This window comes from Megalobrama amblycephala, linkage group LG3 (genome assembly GCF_018812025.1).
Source record: "Megalobrama amblycephala isolate DHTTF-2021 linkage group LG3, ASM1881202v1, whole genome shotgun sequence".
NCBI classification, from domain to species: domain Eukaryota; kingdom Metazoa; phylum Chordata; class Actinopteri; order Cypriniformes; family Xenocyprididae; genus Megalobrama; species Megalobrama amblycephala.
The window spans coordinates 12,588,409-12,609,559 of NC_063046.1; the positions used below are offsets into that span (position 1 = coordinate 12,588,409).

Genomic DNA, 21,151 nt, shown 5'->3' on the forward strand with positions numbered 1-21,151 from the left:
AAACAGCATGTCTTACAACAAATTGTGTTTTAACAAACAAAATGTATTGAATTCAAATCATGTCACCCATGGAAAATGGGTGAAGAAATATTGCCACTAAGCAATAGAAATGTGCGTGAGCAGAGATAAGAGCGATGCAGAGAAATTTCCCCTGGCTCAGCATATTGGAAATATGCGGCCGTATAACTGCCTGTGCATGTGTGAATTTAAGGCACAGTAATCTGTCAGGGTCAGATCATTACTATGGAGATGACAAGCATGCTTGCATGAATGGAGCGGTTTATTGCCATGGTGACAGGCAGATTTTGACCCCATTGCTCTTGTACAGTAAATGCCCAAGAAACAGAAAAGGGTCAAGGGATAAATTCAGACCTATGTTTAAGGTTACAGTGGGAAAGAGAATAAAAAGAAAGGGCACCAAAACACTATATAGACTTATAGAAATGTATACATTTATTGTTCTCATGCCAACTAATTCTGAGACATCATTGTCAAATGAGCAACATTTAGATGACCAGAATAGAGCTGAGCTGATGTGTGGGTGCTGTCATGCATAAATGTACATGTGTGCTCAAGTGTATTCATCAACGTAAGGGCGCTTGTGCTTGCATGTGCATTCAGCTGTCTCATATGGATGCGCACTCATGCGTATGAGGGTTGCGTTAAAGTGAGCACACTTATGTTGAAATGAGTGGATTATAGAATGCAGAGTGCTAAGAGATTGATACAACTTGACAAGGGTAGAGAGAGAGTATGATATGGTTTCTTAATTGTAACATCTTATTGCTGTAATCGGAAGATTGCTGCCTTTGAGCTGGGTTAACGTCACTGTAATAAATATATATCGAAAGTCACTCAGGATTAAAGTGCCTTGTAAATGACTGCTTAGTGTTTACTTACTTTTAGGGGTCTATATATACCTTGTTCACTTTAACACATTGAGTCTCAGAGGGATTGTTAATGTTATGATCAGTGTTTTGTTCTATGTGTAACTTCAAATTGGTACCCTGCTTGAAGGGTACCAACACCAGAAAAATAATGGGGAGCACACTGACAAAAGCTCTTTGCTGTAAACTGCAGCACCTCCTAATGTCAGAGCCTGAGATCTGGCTCCCGATGGTTTAGAATGAGCTGACCTGAAATGTTAAAGGTGCAATACATAAGATTTTTGAGGTAAAATATCCAAAAACCACTAGGCCAGTGTTCAGTTGAGTACTTACAATATCCCAAATGTTTCCAACTATTTGTAAATCGTGAGAAAATTGCAATTTTAACCAAGGCTCCGGGACGTGTGAGGAGTCGCCTGTCAATTGCGTCATACCCGCGTTACCCTCGGTTTCCAGTTTTATTTTGTAGAAACCATGGAAACACCAAAAACGCTTTAATATATTACATGCTTTAATAGGCAGGGGAACATCTGTTTGGTTACGTTTATAGACAGAAAATGAATTATTGTTATATAGCTAAACACGTTTAGTCTTATTGTTTAAATCAAATTTTCTTGATTTTTTGCGAGTACCATGCTTTACCATGCCTCAGAGAAAAACACTATTTTGTCAAGTAGCTAACATAGCATAATCAGATGCAACTTTATCTTTAGCAACAGTAATACAGCATTTTCTCCATCATACAATATGTTTTAAAATTAATTGCATTCCATTTATATCAACACAAGCCATCCAGCATATTCTAAAATATATTCTAAAATCGATCTTACTGCAGTGTGTAACAGTGTCTCACAGCAGCCGCCGAGCGAACGCACAGATTAACGTTATAACATAATTTATAACATCACTCAGATGTATCTAATATGATAAACAGAGCTGCGTTACCTCATACTCATGACCGGAAAAGCGGAAGTAGCGCCGGCGACTGTGTCATAATAAAAGTCCCACTGCTCGTGAGGCATGTGCTGCTCAATCGCTCCAGCGGCCTCGTTCAGCTCCCACAACACTCGCTCCTGCTCTGCTTCATACTACAGTAACGTTAATAATCGCATCCATGAACATGATTTCTTCCCTAGTCCTATCCTTATTCTTTTGCACCATCCGTTGAGGTGAAAACCACATGTCCCAAGATTCCGCATTCAAACTTGGCGTCATCAAGCTACACCTTTGTTTTGAATGGCGGACAGAAATCTTACATAGCTACTGCACCTTTAATTTTACTAAATGTTTTATTAGCATCTTGTTATTTTTGTTTTTTTAAACTTTTGCTCCTGTTGAGAGATTTAAAACCAATCTGCAAAAAAGAAGAAGAAGAAAAAATCCCTCCTCCCAAAAAACCCCTGCAAAATATGTAACGTATTTTTGACTATATTATGTGTATTAATTCTAAATAGAAACTACTTTTTGAAGGTTCTGGGAATTGCATATCTTTAAGGGAAATATAGGGATTTTTTTATGATGCTTCTGTCAGACTCTTCAGATCAAACTTGGTGTATGTGAGTATTAGTATATTTTCTCATGTGTTTGACAGGTAATTGATTTAGACATGTTTTTGCAGTCTCTGATCATTTGGCTTTCCAGCTTAATAGCTCAATGCAGATGTTCTAACAACATGACAAACTGGACATCTCTGAACTTCTGTTAATCACATAGCTGAATGGATAAGGAAATAGTTGCTCATCAGTGTGGAAATGATTGGTAAAGAAAGGTAAGTGCTCACACTGAAGCTTTGATCATACATGCTGCGGACTGAGCTTTCATTAAATGGTTAAAATGCAGTTTGTGTATTCTCATGTCCAGAATTTCTATCATGTCACACTTCTACATGATATGAAACAACAGCTCCCCCATGTGGACTTTACAGTGTTTTGTGTATTTTATATTATATGACTCAGTTTGAGGAAAAAATATTTTCAAATAGAGACTGAAGTCTCTTTTCTGGTAACATTTAGCATTCCCAAAGAGAAAAATGTAGGCTACTTTTATTATGTTTGTTGACAATGTCACATTTTTATAGCGGAAAGTTTGAATCTTAACATTACTTTATATTGCATATTGTAAATTCTTACTATACTTTATTTATGTTGTAATTTCCCTCTATTTAGGCTGCACGTATTTTAATGTGAAATGCATGCCATCTATTTTTTTTTTTTTTTTTTTATATAGCTTTACATTTTGCTACATTAGCTTTAGTTTTTTCACACCTCGAGTTAAAGAGACTCTTCATTTATAGTTCAAGTCAAAGAAAAATATTAGTATTTCAAATAACAGGGCTGAAATAAGGAAGTCTCAACGTTATGGGAGAGCAATTCACTTCAGTTGTTGAATAAACATGTCAAGTTTGGGTATCCTTTCAGTTCGCTGTTGTAGTTTGAAAGTTATGACTCAAAAGTTGGTAATAGCCAACTTTCCTGAGTTTTCCCCGACAGTCGCACAGCGGTCAATAAAGTTCCCGCCCCTACTATAATTTCATTGGTCAGTCAGAGCAAAGCGCTGTCCTAATTGGCCGTTCCATCTGTTAATCAAATCTACTATTCAGTCTCAAGCACTTCCTCCGCTAGGAGTCCATGGAAAGCCCATCACTGGCCAACCCACCGCCTGTTCCCCTCATGCCTGGAGTCTCCGGTTGTCGTGATGAGGTTGCATCGTGATTGCATGGCGGTCGGACGGAGCTGAAAGCACAGAAGTCATGATGGAGACCGTAGAGCAACTGGTGTCTTTCCAGCACATCCATGTGCAACTGAACGGCGGCGCTCCATGGGGATTCACTCTGAAAGGAGGGCTGGAGCACGGCGAGCCACTCATCATTACTAAAGTAAGACTGGAGTTTACAAAGAGTTAGAAACTCGTACTACATGCTTGTGTGTGTCTCAGTGATTATATTCAAACACTTTGTTACATTGTGCTGAAAGTTTAACTCACAGTTTATGCTTGGATGAAATTCAACGGTGCATTGATGGATGTTTGGGAACTAGTGGCAAGGAAATGGATATGATATAAACATAAGACCAAGAGCATCCTTAATGCTCTTGTTTAAACTGTTATTTTCACAAATGATAGTCCACGAATCTCATGGGATCTGTGAATCATTGACTTTCAAGATCCATGAAAACCCAAAGAAAGGAATGAATAATCAATGTTTTCATAAGAGACAAACAATAGTGGATGATTGAACATAGGTGAAGACCAGGGCACTTCTGCATATATTACATTATCCATTCACTATCATGAGTTTTGATAGACCAAATAAATTGGTGAAGCTGATTATTCTGCCAAACAAATGGCTAAATATCGGCCTGGTTAAAGTGGTCAATTCAACCAGTGTAAGATCCAAAATCTACTGACAGCTATATCAAATGATTTGTGTTTTTAAATTTTTTTTTTTTTTTGTGAAATGCACATAAATGTATACATTTTGTGTACATCCTGGTGGAAGTGGTCATTCCAACTAGCATCAGATTCAAAATCTAGTGACCGCTGTCTCAAAGGATTTGTGTTTTCAAATACTTTACAGTGAATTTTTTGTGAAATATACATTTTGTGCACATCCTATGTATTTCATCACTCGTATTGCTCTGTTGAAATTACATCTGCTTTCAAAAGCTGAGTGCATATTATTTGTATTATAGGTTTTCATTTCATTTATTCCACATAAACTGCAGCTGCAGCCTGCAGAGATATGGGATTATGAAAATCAGGCTGTAATAAAAACGATCAGTTTTAGTAATTTCTTAGGGTTCCTTGCTGTTTTGTGTCATCAGCTCATTGAGTATTTTAATATTATTGGATAAAGTTGTTTTTTTCAATTATTAGACAATATATACAGTATGAAGAGCTCATTTTTATTATTACTGATCATTTTGTTCAACAAAAAAATTCTTTGAACATGACTAATTTCCTATATGCCTTGGGCTCATGTGTATAAAAGGTTCTGTTTAAATTACTGCACAGTAGTACCACATCCCAGTTGGTTTTACACACTAAAGATGAAGTTAAGTTAATGCTTTTTAATTTAATCCACCTATGATTGCATATCTTCCAACTAGAGAAAGTAGTGTTTTTTTTTCCTCACAGGGAGGTAAAGAAATCATGTTTTATTCCTTCTCCTTCCACCCCCATTTCATTTCCAATGGCATTTGACCAAAAAGTGTTGATTTATTTTTCTTAAATGAAGATGTTTTGGGGGGACAAGACCCCCAGAGATCACATTCCCAGACTCTGCCCTCTGAGTCAGTGGGGAGGAGGGGCTGGGGTCATGAGGGGGAGGCTGGTATTTTTTTGTCTGACAGAAGGAAGAAATTAATTTGATTTGTGCCTATTCAGCATGTCTTAGGAGTTTACAGTTGTTTATTATGGTGCTCAAAACATCTTGATAACTTGTAATGTGCGCTGAGTCCGGTTTGGCTGTGTAGTTAGTTGGTAAAATGTCTTTTCTTAGCTCTGCTGTGTTTAATTTAAAGTTTTTTAACACTTGGCATGCAGCAGTGATATTGTCCCTTTTATCGCTCCCAGGTTTTTGACATTTACATGTCATTTGATCATTGTTTCTCAATGAATCGCCAGAAAGGTCATAATGCATTCAAGATGAACACATTTTAATGATTCTGAGATAAAACTCCATTCTGAAAGAGAGTTGTTAAAAGACATGCATTACCAATATGCTTCTAAGGTGTCATTGTTGATTTATTGTAATATTGAGAAGTTTCTTGTGAGGTTTTGTAGCAGGCTGGTTAGTTCTCGGTAAGTGTCAACTCTTGGTTGGATCATGGCCAATCTGATAACCATTGAGTGGGCTTGTTAACTGCTTAACCTGAAACACATGCTTTGTTTGACACACAGACCCTGCATATGATTCTGTACGTGTCTGTATCTACCTGCATCGCTCAATTTTTGAGGACTTTATTCGGATATCATCAAAAATGTGATATACAGAGGCTTCCTCAAGTGTTGGATTTCATTATCTCTGTTTGCATGAGCCTTCTGGGGCACATGGCTCCTGTCGCTTGTCGCTGCCACTTACACTGATAGTTTTTCCATCTGATTTGGAGGCAAAGCACAACCTGCAAATCTCTTTTTTTTCTGCATGGAATTTCTTGCCCTCTGATCCTATCTTGTTCCATCTTTGCACCCAGAGGGCATTTTTTACCCCCTTCTCCCCCCAGTGGTCTTAGTAGACATTTATCTCAAACAGCAAACATAAGGACCTGGTGCCCAAGGCCAGACCCCCCCCCCCCCCCCCCCCCCCCCCCCAAGGGGTTCAACATGTGCTCACATTGAAATCCCATGATGGGTCATTGTGACCTCAGCCAGCAGCAAGAAGATATCGTGGTATGGTTTTGGAAGATTTATCAACAAAAACAGTTCATGGATAATACTAGGCATCTCTTGTGCTACATAAAAGTCTGAAAGTTGCAAGTTAAAGGGTTAGTTCACCCAAAAATGTAATTTCTGTCATTAATTACTCACCCTCATGTCGTTCCATCCCGCAAGACCTTTGTTCATCTTCGAAACACAAATTAAGATATTTTTGATGAAATCCGAGAGTTTTTTTTTTTTAATCTCCCTTAGAAAGCTATGAAATTGCCACATTCAAGGTCCAGAGAAGTACTAAAGACACCATTAAAATAGTCCATGTGACTACAGTGGGTCAACCTTAATGTTATGAAGCGATGAGAATTCTTCAAAAATAATGACTTTATTCAGCAATTTTCTCTCTACCCTGTCAGTGTCCTATGCAGTTGATGCAGTGCAGTGCTTCCATGTTTATGTCCGAACGCTGGCTCAGTATTGGCCGACGCTGTTCACGTGAGCACCACGACACGTGATGCTGATGCAGGAGCCGGCCAATACTGAGTCGGTGTTTGGACATAGAACACGGAAGCTCTGCAATGTGTCTTCAACGTAAACGTTCAATTTTTTTTTTTTTTTGTGCACAAAAAATATTCTCGTTGTTCGTAACTTTAAGGTTGAAACACTGTAGTCATGTTGACTATTTTAATGATGTCTTTATTACTTTTCTGGATCTTGAATGTGGTAATTTCGTTGCTTTCTATGGGATATAAAAAAAAAAACGTGGAAATTTATCAAAAATATTTTAATTTGTGTTCTGAAGATGAATGAAGTTCTAAAGGTGATGATACACGAGGCAACTTTTTGAGCAATGTTGCTTGGGCAATTTCCCCTTGAGAATGAGCAACAAATTTATATCTGGATTCTTTAGATCAGTCATGGGCAATTTTTTTGAGATCCTCCAATCAGAATGCAAGCAGCTGATCACATGACCGGCTTGGAGATTTCAGAAAAAATTCAAACAAGATGGCAGCCTCTCAGCCAAAGACACAAGACGCGTCACTCGTATTGTTTTGAATGGGAGAAAGTGCAACGCACAACATGGCGGAATAAGTCCCGCCTTCTAAATAAGAGCCAATCGCCGATTGGTAAAGTCATCGCGTCACTTCAGCGGCCGTTAGAAGCTCTGGTTCCTATAGTTTTTTAACACTTGGGATGCAGCAGTGATATTGTCCCTTTATCGCTCCCAGGTTTTTGACATTTACATGTCATTTGATCATTGTTTCTCAATGAATCGCCAGAAGGATCATAATGCATTCAAGATGAACACATTTTAATGATTCTGAGATAAAACTCCATTCTGAAATTGAGAATGAGCAACCAATTTATATCTGGATTCTTTAGATCAGTCATGGGCAATTTTTTGAGATCCTCCAATCAGAATGCAAGCAGCTGATCACATGACCGGCTTGGAGATTTCAGAAAAAATTCAAACAAGATGGCAGCCTCTCAGCCAAAGACACAAGACGCGTCACTCGTATTGTTTTGAATGGGAGAAAGTGCAACGCACAACATGGCGGAATAAGTCCCGCCTTCTAAATAAGAGCCAATTGCCGATTGGTAAAGTCATCGCATCACTGCAGCGGCCGTTAGAAGCTCCGGTTCCTATAGAAACAGTCAGACATGTGCCTCCGAAATTAGATACAAGAGACGCTCATTTAGAACTGCGCATGCACATTAGCTTGATCCAGCTTGAAAAATACCATTTTTTTTTATTTTTTTTTTGTCATGATTCGAGCATTTAAAAACAAAATTTATGAGATGGTTGTTGCCAGATTGCATTGGTGATTTCAAATATGAAATTTAATCGAAAGCTTGTCAAACAGCTTTAGAGAATTTGATGTTTCCCCATTCAAAGAGATAGGAGCTGCACTTGAATGCCCGAGAGGCGTTTCAAAGATGGCCGCCGAGTGAAATGACTTGTTTTAAAGGGACTTTGCTCTCATTGCAGTGGAGCAAAGAAAAGGAGAGTGAACTTATATCTTTTTACACTGGTAAGTTGTCATGCGTCAACCCAAAACAGGGAATTTACCTCATTTAATGCTTAAAATACCAACAGGTGTCCAATTTAATGTGCGTTAGCTGTAATTTAACCATCGAATGTTTTCAGTTAAACACTAAAAAGACGTGTTCCGTTTAACGTCTGTAGTGGCGTAGGCTGTAGGGCGCATGGCACGTGAATGTAGCTTTTGACGCAACCGATGTGGGTTCGAATCCGCTTTTTGCCAAACTCTTTCTTCTCCCTTTTATCATCACAAATCAGATTAGAAATGCATTTATATTTAATAAAAATGAAGAAAATATTTGAAAAGTTGAAATAAAGTGCCTAACAAGTGTTTATAATAAATTATTTATTGGGTTGGCAATACTGCCAACTGTCCGTTGCCCTATATAGTTGCCCTGTGTCTCATCAGGTTGCCCATTGACGGCAACATTGCTCAAAAAGTTGCCACGTGTATCATCACCTTTACAGGTTTTGAACGACATGAGGGTGAGTACCTCATGGCAGAAATGTAATTTTTGGGTAAACTAACCCTTTAAATGGACTCAGATGGAATTTAAAAGTATCAAACTTGGTCTTGCATCCCATTGTAACTTAATTTTGAGCTGAACATCTTTAGGGTTTCAAAGCAACTTGTCCCCTGCGTGACAAAACATTGCCAGACTTGTGATTTTCAAAATTGTGGTGGAAAAATGCATGTAAACCATTTGTTTACAAAGAATGCTTGGTTATTTTCCACATTTGTGCCTGTGCAAACCCCCAAAATCCTCAAAGGCTTTTGCATTGAAATTGGCATTGATAGAACAAATAAGGAACAGGCTGATTTATGTATAAAAACCTCATTGTTGCTGCTTCCCCCCCCCCCCCCCACCACTTTGTTAATCATCCCTCCCTCACATTCCCTCTCTTTTTTTGTTCTCCTGTTAAAGTGGAGATGGAAACATTGCGCATTTCCCTTGCATTTCTCTTTCTCTGCTGTTACGTTTATGTAGACCACATGGCACTCCAATCATCCCTCTCTTCCCACTCCTAATCGGTCAGTGGAACTTATTCTCAGGCGCTGGAGTTTTGAGGTGAAAGATTTTGGACAGAGAGATGGAAATGTTTTACTGCATCAAAATGTTTATGTTGTAAGTTTGCTGGCAGTTTGAACTTGCAGTTGAGCATAATACTTACTGCCTGTTTTATTTCTTTCCCCCTAACAGCTTTAGTTCCGGATGTATTTTCATTTTGTTAGTATATTTATTCTCTTCATAGCAGGCATATCAGTTTTAACCCATGCACCAAACCAAACAGCTTAGAGGTGAAACCCAACATTACAAACTTTGATTCAAAGCCAAAAAATAACAGAAAAAAGCACAAAGGCTGTTTTTTATTTTGAATTATTTTATGAGGAATTAACTACTTGTCCCATGAAACACTAATGACATAATCAAAATTAAACAAAATATATAAAATTAATTACTTTAATTTAATTTATAGTCAAGTTATATTTTACAATTATTTTTAGACAAGTATAGGGTTGAGTATCATATTTTATAGTAGACAAGTATAGGGTTGAGTATCTTATTTCACACAAAAACAAACCCAGCTGAACAAAGATTTGATTAAAATGAAGTGTTTTAAGGTTTTCAGGTATTCAGGTAAAGAAACTGTAATCAAATGTAAAATAACATTGCACTTTATAAATAAATTATAAATTACAAATATAGTTACAAATGTTATTCAGTCAAGAACTGAATTTTGTCTTTGACTCTTGTTGTTTGATTAACTGCAGCAATATTAGGCTGCTGTCACTTTAAGAGCTGCACGGATCCAATATACTGTTATGCGTTGAAGTCCATTATAAGGAGAATAATCCTGGAATGTTTTCATCAAAAACCTTCATTTCTTTTCGACTGATGAAAGAAAGACATGAACATCTTGGATGACATGGGGGTGTGTAAATTATCAGGAAAATTTTATTTAAAAGTGGACTAATCCTTTAAAATGCACACAAAGGAATTGATAAGACGAATTGAAATTGTAATTTTGTAACAAGTATCCGATTCCAGATTTGGAATCGATTTTCAACTTCCAACCCTAGACAAGTATAAAATACAATAAATTTAAACGCTGTTGCAAAAAAGTAACGAGTAGTGTATAATTCTTCTGGAAATATTTAAAAAATTTAAATCATACATTTTTATCTACAGAAGCACATATTGTTAACAACCTTAAAGATCATGGTAGGTCTTATAAAGGCATTTGTCTATGCATTTATTGCTAAAAAGCAGTTGCTTGAGACAATGAATGAGATTTTTATATCTAGAACTTGACTGTTGCGGCCTGATTGGAGCCATTTTTTCCACTTCTACTTCCATTTTTATCATCCCTATGTTTAAAGTGATCTCTTTGTTTAAAGTAGGATTACTTCCCCATTTCTGTTATTCAGTAACACCATACTTCTGTTTCTGGATAACTTCCCAAAGTTAAATCATATCAGTTTTGGATTGCTGTGTGGAACTCATCAGTCCTGAGAGGTAATGCTTCCTTTTCCCACTGTTATTGCAATTGGATTTAATAGAGTAAATATATTGTTTCTTCGATTATTTGATAAAAGGCTGTTTGTTTTGAACGATGTGTTGATTGTGGTGAAGTCCACAGCTGGTTATGGGTGTGGGAAGGATCTGATATGTGACCGGAATGTGAGCTTGGCTCCCGTTGCCTTTGCCTTGGGCAGCAAGGCTTTGATGGTGGGAGAGATATTGGGGTCTTATTGCCTGAGCCCCTCCACCACAAACACTCACCAGTGTTTCCACATGGTCTCTTAACCGAGCTGGGAGTGACAGGACTTCTAATCAGTGAGACATGTGTGTTCATTGTGTGTTTGTTCTCTGAGTGAATGGGTAAATAGGAAAGGCTGTAGAACGATATGATGTTATAATGATATCTGCATAAAGAAAAATATTACTGGACACTCTGATTTTATTTTATTAGCTTATTTTTTTTCCAACATTTTGGCAGCAAGCCTTTGTCTAATGAGTTTTGTGTAATTATATTTTTTGGATTTTGGTCAAGTAGAAATATTTAAATATGCTTTAAATGTAAATCGGCCCTAAATGGTGGTTGTTATATTCTTGACAGTAATCATGTGAAAATGTAACAAAAAAATATTAGGGATGCACAATATATTGGTTATCAGACTTTTGATGTGTACAGGTTGCCAGACAATATTTTAGCATTTTAAATAAAGATTCTGTCATTAATTACTCAGCTGCATGTCCAAAAACTCCATGTTCCAAACCCATGAGACCTTCATTCATCTTCGTAACGCAAATTAAAGGTGCCGTAGAACGTCTTTTTAAAAGATGTAATATAAGTCTAAGGTGTCCCCTGAATGTGTCTGTGAAGTTTCAGCTCAAAATACCCCATAGATTTTTTTTAAATAAATTTTTTTAACTGCCTATTTTGGGGCATCATTAACTATGAGCCGATTTAGGCTGCGGCCCCTTTAAATACTCAGGCTCAACGCCCACGGAGCTGGCGCTTGCCTTTAACAGCATAAACAAAGTTCACACAGCTAATATAACCCTCAAAATTGTTCTTTACAAAGTGTTCGTCATGCAGCATGTCTAATCGCGTAAGTATGGTATTTATTTGGATGTTTACATTTGATTCTGAATGAGTTTGATAGTGCTCCGTGGCTAAAGCTAACATTACACACTGTTGGAGAGATTTATAAAGAATGAAGTTGTGTTTATGAATTATACAGACTGCAAGTGTTTAAAAATGAAAATAGCTCGGCTCTTGTCTCCATGAATACAGTAATAAACGATGGTAACTTTAACCACATTTAACAGTACATTAGCAAAACATGCTAATGAAACATTTAGAAAGACAATTTACAAATATCACTAAAAATATCATGATATCATGGATCATGTCAGTTATTATTGCTCCATCTGCCATTTTTCGCTATTGTTCTTGCTTGCTTACCTAGTCTGATGATTCAGCTGTGCACATCCAGACGTCCTGCCCTTGTCTAATGGTTGATTATGGGCTGACATATGCAAATATTGGGGTCGTATATTAATGATCCTGAATGTTGAGATTCACCTGTTCGTCGGAGGTCTATTAAACAAATGAGATTTATATAAGAAGGAGGAAACAATGGTGTTTGAGACTCACTGTATGTCATTTCCATGTACTGAACTCTTGTTATTTAACTATGCCAAGATAAATTCAATTTTTAATTCTAGGGCACCTTTAAGATATTTTTTTGATGAAATCCGAGAGCTTTCTAAGAAAGTGCAATAGTAGTAAAAGGTAGTTTTGCGCACAAAAAGTATTTTGGTCACTTCATAATATTAAGGTTGAACCACTGTAGTAACATGGGCTATTTTAACAATGTCTTTGCTACTTTTCTGGGCCTTGAAAGTGGTAATTGCATTGCTGTCTGTGAGGGATCAACAGAATTTTCATTTTTGGGTGAACTAACCCTTTAAAGTTCGTCTAAACAAACAAAACAAAAGGGTTAGTTTATCCAAAAATGAAAATTTTGTCATCATTTACTCACCCTCATGTTGTTCCAAACTTTTCATTCATCTTCGGAACACAAATTAAGATATTTTTAATAAAATCTGAGCCAGTTCTGTACTCTCCATTGACAGCTACGCAACTACCACTTTGACGCTTCAAAAAGTTAATAAAGAGATCGTAAAACGAATCCATATGAATTAAGTGGTTTAGTCCAAATCTTCTATAGAAACACAATCGATTTCTATGATGAACAGATTGAATGAAGGCTTTTATTCACTGAACATTTGGCCTGTATGGAGATTATTATGTTTTTCCTAATTTGGTATAATTACATACTTAGCGTTTAACATCAGTGCAGCCTGATGAAATGTAAGTTTTATGGTCCTTTCAGGATTTTCTGTGAAGACACATGGTAAATGATGATCAGCGAGTCAGTTTTCAAAGTTCATCTGTGTTCTGCAGGGGGCCTGACCACATCAAACACTCCACCAAAAGCTTGTCGGCCAACCTCGTATCCAACATTTGGGCTCAACCAGCCGTCAAAACCACTCCAAAGTCCTCTTTTCTCCCAGGGAGGTGAGTCTGGGGGAGGGGGATTTGTGTGTGTGGAGGAGGTTAGCTGAGGGGACAAGGTCACTTCACACACATTACGACCTCAAAAGACTCACTATGGCCCTATTCATAAACGGCAGGAAACTGAGAAATGACAGGTCCTAAATTGAGCCATCATGATGCTCCTCCTCTCACCATGCATCCTCTCCTGTCTGCTATGACAGTGATGGATCAATCCAAGTTAACTTTGGTCCAAAGGTTGCTGACTTTCTGACATCCACCATTGTCTTTTTCGGAAACGAGGCCTGCTATACGCTCAATATTTGCAATTGAGGCTATAATAGAGCAATCTCAGAGCCATGGGGTGACGTCAAGCATGTCAGACTTCCAGATTTGTGATACCTCCAATATTTGCGTACATGCACACTAGCATCGGTCCAATAACAACCCAACTCGCCAAAGTAATTTATTGCCAAGTGTACTGGGAAGTGGTTTGATGTTCCTTTAATTTGCCTCGCGTTGAACTTTGTTAAAACAAAGACAATATCTGCCCGTCAGGAGGCTTCTTCTTGGCTGCACTTCAAAAATGGCTTCTCACCTCTCAACGAGAGAGACCTTATTATGAGAGCACAGACACTGCTGTTACTGGACTTGCATCAAAAGGTGGAGGTTTTCCCAGTGCACGTTTAAAGCATGATTGATCACTTTGGGATGTTTGTGGAAATGTCCACCAGCGGTGATGTATGTTGTCCTGATCATATTAAGGATGGATTTTTAAGTGAGTCGAATAAGCTGTACTGAGTTAAGAATGTGATCAAGTAACTGAACAATAAAGGCAGGTTGTTGATCTGGGTGTCATGTATGTGATTAGTGGTGTGTTAATACTGACTCTTGGTGAGTGTTGGGTTTCCAGTATGAATGCCAATTAATGTGGTCTAATAATTCAGTTTTGATATATGTGCTCATGTGCCTGGTAATATAATCTCAGAGCTGTCTGTGTTCAATTAGTAAGTTTCAGCTTTTTTTTGTTTGCATAGTTTTGTTTGATGTTTTGGAATCACTTAACTGTAGTGATGATTTGTAGAGTATTTTAAAACTATTACAGTTGTAAAGGTATAATTCACCCCAAAATGAAAATAATTGTATAATTTACATATCTAATATAGTGTTATTATAGCATTATTTATATTGTCATTTTTATTGGTTTTTGTTTTTTCTTATTAACCATAGTTTATTTTTATTTCAGTTTTAGTAATTTTAGTTTTTTAATCTAAAATTTGTTTTATATTTTATTCTATTATTGTTTTATTTTAGCTAAAGTTAACAGTAACAACACTGTTTTACGTACAGATATTGTGAATGGGGAATTAGGTGAGGTTCAAATATATAAATAAAAAAACATAAATTCTGTGCTATATGTGACCCTGGACCACAAAACCAGTCATAAGTCACACGGGTTTATTATTTGTACCAATAGCCAACAATACATTGTATGGGTCAAAATGATCAATTTTTCTGTTATGCCAAAAATCATTAGGGTATTAAGTAAAGAACATGTTACATGAAGATATTTTGTAAATTGCCTACCATAAATATATCAAAAATTTATTTTGGATTTGCATTGCTAAGGACTTCATTTGGACAACTTTAAAGGCGATTTTCTCAATATTTAGATTTTGTTTGCACCCTCAAATTCCAGATATTCAAATAGTTGTATCTCAGCCAAATATTGTCCTGTCCTAACAAAGCATGCATCAATGGAAAGCTTATTTATTCAGATGATGGATAAATCTCAATTTCAAAAAATTGATTATGACTGGTTTTGTGGTCCAGGGTCACATATTCCAAGTCGTCTGAAGCCATATGATCGTGTGTGTGTATTTATATACAGGGAGTGCAGAATTATTAGGCAAGTTGATTTTCTGATCATATTTTTTTTCCAAGTACATTTTACCAATTCCAATCCACATCAATCTTAATAACTACCATTAATATTGTTTTTAATCATTTATAAGTGATACATAATAGTTCATGAAGGCTGGAAATGAAAAACGCCTATTATTCAGGTGTGCAGAATTATTAGGCAGGTTTTCTTTTACAGGCCAAATGAGCCAAAAAAGAGATTTAACTCAGACTGAAAAGTCAAAAATGATTAAATACTCATGAGAAGGACGCAATACTAATGCAATACTAGAAATTGCAAAGTTAAAGCATGACCAATGGACAGCAAAACGCTCATTGGGTCAGCGGGGTCATACAAAAACAGGTGGAAAAGAAAAGACGCATGTTAACTGCAAAAGAATTAAGAATTAAGGTGAAGAATTAAGTGTGAAACCATCAGGAACCCTTTAGTCTCCAGCGCCACCATTTTCCAGAACTGCAACCTACCTGGAGTCTCCAGAAGTGTGAGGTGTCAGGATCTCAGAGACTTAGGCTAGCTAAAGAATCCTAAAAAATGACCCGCTCTTAATAAAAATCACAAGCTGAAGTGTTAGAAAATACATGAAGACTGGGTTTTTATAGGCCTTATAGACAGACGGCTTGAGAGTGACTCTTGAAGGACCAGCACCACATCCTCTTGTACCACCGTTTGAAGAATTCATCTTCCAAAATCTGACAGTAAGTTTTAGAAGATCATTTTTAGTCCATATCTGCAAGACGGACATTTCAGGATAAGAGATGGACTAAAAGTGAACTCCCACATCTTACTGCCAGATTCTGGAAGATAAATTCTTCAAATGGTGGTACAAGAGGATGTGGTGCTGGTCCTTCAAGAGTCACTCTCAATCTGTCTGTCTATAAGGCCTATAAAAACCCAGTCTTAATGTATTTTCTAACACTTCAGCTTGTGATTTTTATTAAGAGCAGGTCATTTTTTAGGATTCTTAAGTCGTTAATCTCGATTCTCACACTTCTGGAGACTCCAGGTAGGTTGCAGTTCTGGAAAATGGTGGCGCTGGAGACTAAAGGGTTCCTGATGGTTTCACACTTAATTCTTCACCTTAATTCTTCAATCTTTTGCAGTTAACATGCGTCTTTTCTTTTCCACCTGTTTTTGTATGACCCCGCTGACCCAATGAGCATTTTGCTGTCCATTGGTCATGCTTTAACTTTGCAATTTCTAGTATTGCATTAGTATTGCGTCCTTCTCATGAGTATTTAATCATTTTTGACTTTTCAGTCTGAGTTAAATCTCTTTTTTGGCTCATTTGGCCTGTAAAAGAAAACCTGCCTAATAATTCTGCACACCTGAATATAAGGCATTTTTCATTTCCAGCCTTCATGAACAATTATGTATCACTTATAAATGATTAAAAACAATATTAATAGTAGTTGTTATGATTGATGTGGATTGGAATTGGTAAAATGTACTTGGAAAAAAAATATGATAAAAAAATCAACTTGCCTAATAATTCTGCACTCCCTGTATACATAATTATTATACACAGAACACACACATATATATTACGTAAACACAGACTTCTATTTTGCAAACGATTAATCGCAATTAATCGTTGCAGCCCTACAATGTTCAATTTTCAGTATTATTAAATCTAATATTTGCCTTCATGTACATTGAAATATGATGTTTCCAGACACGCTGAGCCAGGTTTGATGTCAATGATGCCAAGCACCGTTGGTTATTGTTCTCTCATAACTGTTTGCAACATGCCATATTTTAATGTAAATTAACTCAAATGAAACTTGAGAGGTTGGTGCAACATAAGGATAACTAAATGATTTTTCAGACTTCCATTTTTGAATGAACTATCCTTTTAAATTGTTTCTTGGAAACACTAATTGTAGTTATTTACATGTTAGGTGTGTAATTTGTTCAGCTAGGACATTTTTAATTAAGACATTTTTAAACCATGACTGTTATAATCGTACAGCTAGGTTAATGAGCTGTTCTTTGCAGTGATTTTCTGTGGATGTTTAACATGTATGTCGAATTAGGTGTTCTTGTGCTGTTTTAATGGTCTGAGAAGGAAGTCCATGCAAACAGCATTTGGCGGTTAAGACTGTGAAGGCAAACAAATTGAGGAATGTGATAAACCAATTCTCCACAGAAAGGCATTTCTTCCTCATGAGTCTCCTTGAAGCAAAACATGCACTGTAAATCTTGTGTGTGTGATGGACTAAATGATTCTTGATGTATTTCTCTCTACTATTATTTATTTGCACTTCTTCTTAATTGTTATTTGTTGGCCACTACATTTCTTTGGTGTGTAATTTGTTCACCAAAAAGCCTTTCTTGTGAATATAGGTCATTGGCTGTTGATTCAGTTGCAGTGGTGACCCATGGCTGTGTGTCACACCTTTAAAAGTCTCGGAGCACAATGGAACTTTAGACTCAGTCGGGCCGCGGCCATAGCTCAGCTCACTGAGGTAGCGCTCTCTCATTTTCCCCCAGCCTGAGCCTTGAATGAAGCCTTTGTCACCCTCTCACTCACGCTGTCTCACCCACCTTTTCTCTCTCAGCCTCTCTCTCTCTTTCTCCCTCCACCCCCACTCCTCTGTCTGTCCTCATAAATGAAGGAGCTAAAAGCCAGCAACGATATTCTCACCCACTCTGACCTTGAATGCATCCAAGTATGTCACTTTTCCAGGTTCGCCTGCGTTCCAAGGTCTTAACTCTTACTTAGAGCAAAATCTCCCTTCCTGCGGTCCGGATCCTTCACTCCCATCTCCTCCCCATTTATGAGATCAGACCGGCTCAAGGACAGAGGTGTCCCAGCCTGCACTGGTGACCTCAGATACTGAAGAAAATGTTCTGATAAGCCCTTTGTTCTTAGTGGGGGAGCTTTGTTTCTGCTTTGCTGTAGTGCTGAGGTGTTTTCTTAGCTTCAGATAAACCAAGTTTGTGTGTGGGGAGAGATAAAGGAAACTTCAGTAGGGATAATGCATATGTCAGTCAGCCAGTCAGTCAGTTGGGTCGTGTTGTTGTGTGGAGACTCAAATCCTTGTCCAACAGTAGACAAAGGCAGTGCTGCAGAGGAGGGGGTTACTCAGGGCTCGCAACCTCATTCTTCTCTCTTTTATGAGCAGCAGAAGACTGTGATGCAAGCTTGTGTGCTTGAATGCATTCACTGACCACCAGCTTACAGAGTTTTGAATACAACTGCTCATCAATCTCTGTTGTGTGGCTCAAATGCCTCCATTAATGAGAAGATTTTGCCAAAGAAGTCACAGATGAGTCAGCAAAATGACCTAGAAAGTTCCCTTGGCATATACAGGTGCAGCTCAATAAATTAGAATGTCGTGGAAAAGTTCATTTATTTCAGTAATTCAACTCAAATTGTGGAACTCGTGTATTAAATAAATTCATTGCACACAGACTGAAGTGCTTTAAGTTCTTTATTTTAAACAGAAATGTCAGGCTTCTGAAAAGTATGTTCATTTCTATGCACTCAATACTTGGTTGGGCCTCCTTTTGCATGAATTACTGCATCAATGCGGCGTGGCATGGAGGCGATCAGCCTGTGGCACAGCTCAGGTGTAATGGAAGCCCAGGTTGCTTTGATAACGGCCTTCAGTTCATCTGCATTATTGGGTCTGGTGTCTTTCATCTTCCCCTTGACAATACCCTATAGATTCTCTATGGGGTTCAGGTCAGGCGAGTTTGCTGGCCAATCAAGCACAGTAACACCAGTCATTGAACCAGCTTTTGGTACCTTTGGCAGTGTGGGCAAATCCTGCTGGAAAATGAAATCAGCATCTCCATAAAGCTTGTCAGCAGAAGGAAGCATGAAGTGCTCTAAAATTTCCCGGTAGATGCCAGCTTGACTTCAGAAAACACAGTGGATCAACACCAGCAGATGACATGGCAGCCAAATCATCACTGACTGTGGAAACTTCACACTGGACTTCAAGCAACATGGTTTCTGTGCCTCTCCACTCTTCCTCCAGACTCTGGGACCTTGATTTCCAAATGCAATGCAAAATTTACTTTCATCTGTAAGGAGGACTTTGGACCACTGAGCAACAGTCCAGTTCTTCTTCTCCTTAGCCCAGGTAAGACGCTTCTGACATTGTCTTTGGTTCAGAAGTGGCTTGGTATGTGGAATGTGACAGTTGTAGCCCATTTCCTGAAGACGTCTGTGTGTGGTGGCTCTTGATGCACTGACTCCAGCTTCAGTCCACTCCTTTTGAAGCTCTTAAATTGGCTTCACCGGACAATCTTCTCAAGCCTGCGAATTCCTTTCACTTGTACACCTTTTCCTACCACAATTTTTCCTTCCAGTCAACTTTCCATGAATATGCTTTGGCACAGAACTCTCAGCCAGACCCTGTAGAGGGTCTTGATGATCATCTTCTGGACAACTGTCAAGTCAGCAGACTTCCCCATGACTGCTGTTGGGATAACTGACCTAAACCCCGTATTTATACCCTGAGAATGGTAATTTAATAGAACTTGAAATTAAATATTCTAATAATCTGAGATACTGATTTTTTTGATTTTGATGAGCAGCAAGCTGTAATCATCAAAATGAAAACAAAAAAGCCTGGAAATATTTTACTTTGTCTAATAAATCTAGAATATATTTAAGTTTTACTTTTTGAATTAAATTACAGAAAAAAAAAACTTTTTCATGATATTCTAATTTATTGAGATTATGAAATTACATGTAAATACATTTTAAGTTAATAATAGTAGTCAGTGAGACATGCATAAAATTGTTTTAATTATTTTTCACAATAATTATTCAAAATTCACAAAAGATATCTGAAAAAATAAAATACTTCCAATTTATTGACAAGGGAGAATTTCTGTTAATTTGCCTACTGTGCTTTATTATCTCAAAATGGTAAAAAATTTCAGCTCTATTATTGTCATGGCTGACATTGTCGAAGACTATAGATATAGAAAGATGGTTCACTCCTATTAGTTATGAATGGGAAAAATTGCAACACGCAATATGGTGGAATACATCCCGCCTTCTAAGTAAAGAGCCAATCGCTGATAAAGTCATTGCGTCACTGCAGCTGCTGTTAGAAGCTCCGGTTCCCATAGAAACCTGAGACTCGCGCTTAGGACTGCACATGCGCATTGGCTCGTCTAGCCTGAAAAATAAGCCTTTTTTTTAACGGTATTTGAACATAAGAAACAACATTTTGCTGATTTGAAATATGTTATTTAATTGTGAGTTGGCCATGCAGTTTTTGAAATTTCAGGATTCCCCCATTCAGATAGATAGGACTTGATCTTGGATGCCTGAAATAGCTGCCCAGAGACGTTGCAAATATGGCCGCCGAATGAACAGACTTTCCTTGAAAGGGACTTTCACTAGTTTTTACCATGTTACCACTTACCATTTTAATAATTGTAAGCAAACAAACAAACAAACAAAAAATAAAGTTATGCATAAAGTTTTTTTTCTTTAAGCATAGGGAAAAAAAAAAAGTTTCCAGTGACCAACCTGTTAGTTGGTTAACTGCAAGCTACTTTACCATATACTATATTTTTTGGTAACATAATTTAGTTTTTTAACTATATAATAGTTATTCAATGAGATTTTTATTTAACAAATAAATAATATATACTGTTAAAATGTATTTTTGCTAAAATTGTATGCATCACTTTTAATGTATAGGGATTTTTTTACGTTATGAAATACACTTTTTAGAATTTTTTTTTTTTAATTAAGCTTTATTAATATTCTGACTTATTTGTAAAGCACTTCAAAATACAATCACATATTAAAGGTCTTGTGAAGACATAAGGAATCACACCAAGGCGAAAGAGTTTAAGTTTCCTGGAATGAGATGGGGAAGTTTC

The 21,151-nt window shown here is 37.3% G+C and overlaps 1 protein-coding gene across 2 annotated transcripts in view; it reads left to right on the forward strand.

The window, feature by feature from the left end:
* Nucleotides 1-3,484: 3,484 nt before the first annotated feature.
* The window catches only part of shroom4 (shroom family member 4), a 67,486-nt gene continuing 49,819 nt past the window's right edge, over nt 3,485-21,151 (forward strand). For both annotated transcript variants that reach the window (XM_048183940.1, XM_048183941.1), the window contains exon 1: nt 3,485-3,762. In XM_048183940.1, coding sequence (XP_048039897.1) covers nt 3,637-3,762 — 126 coding nt within the window. In that variant the 5' untranslated portion in view covers nt 3,485-3,636. The remainder of the gene's footprint in view (nt 3,763-21,151) is intronic.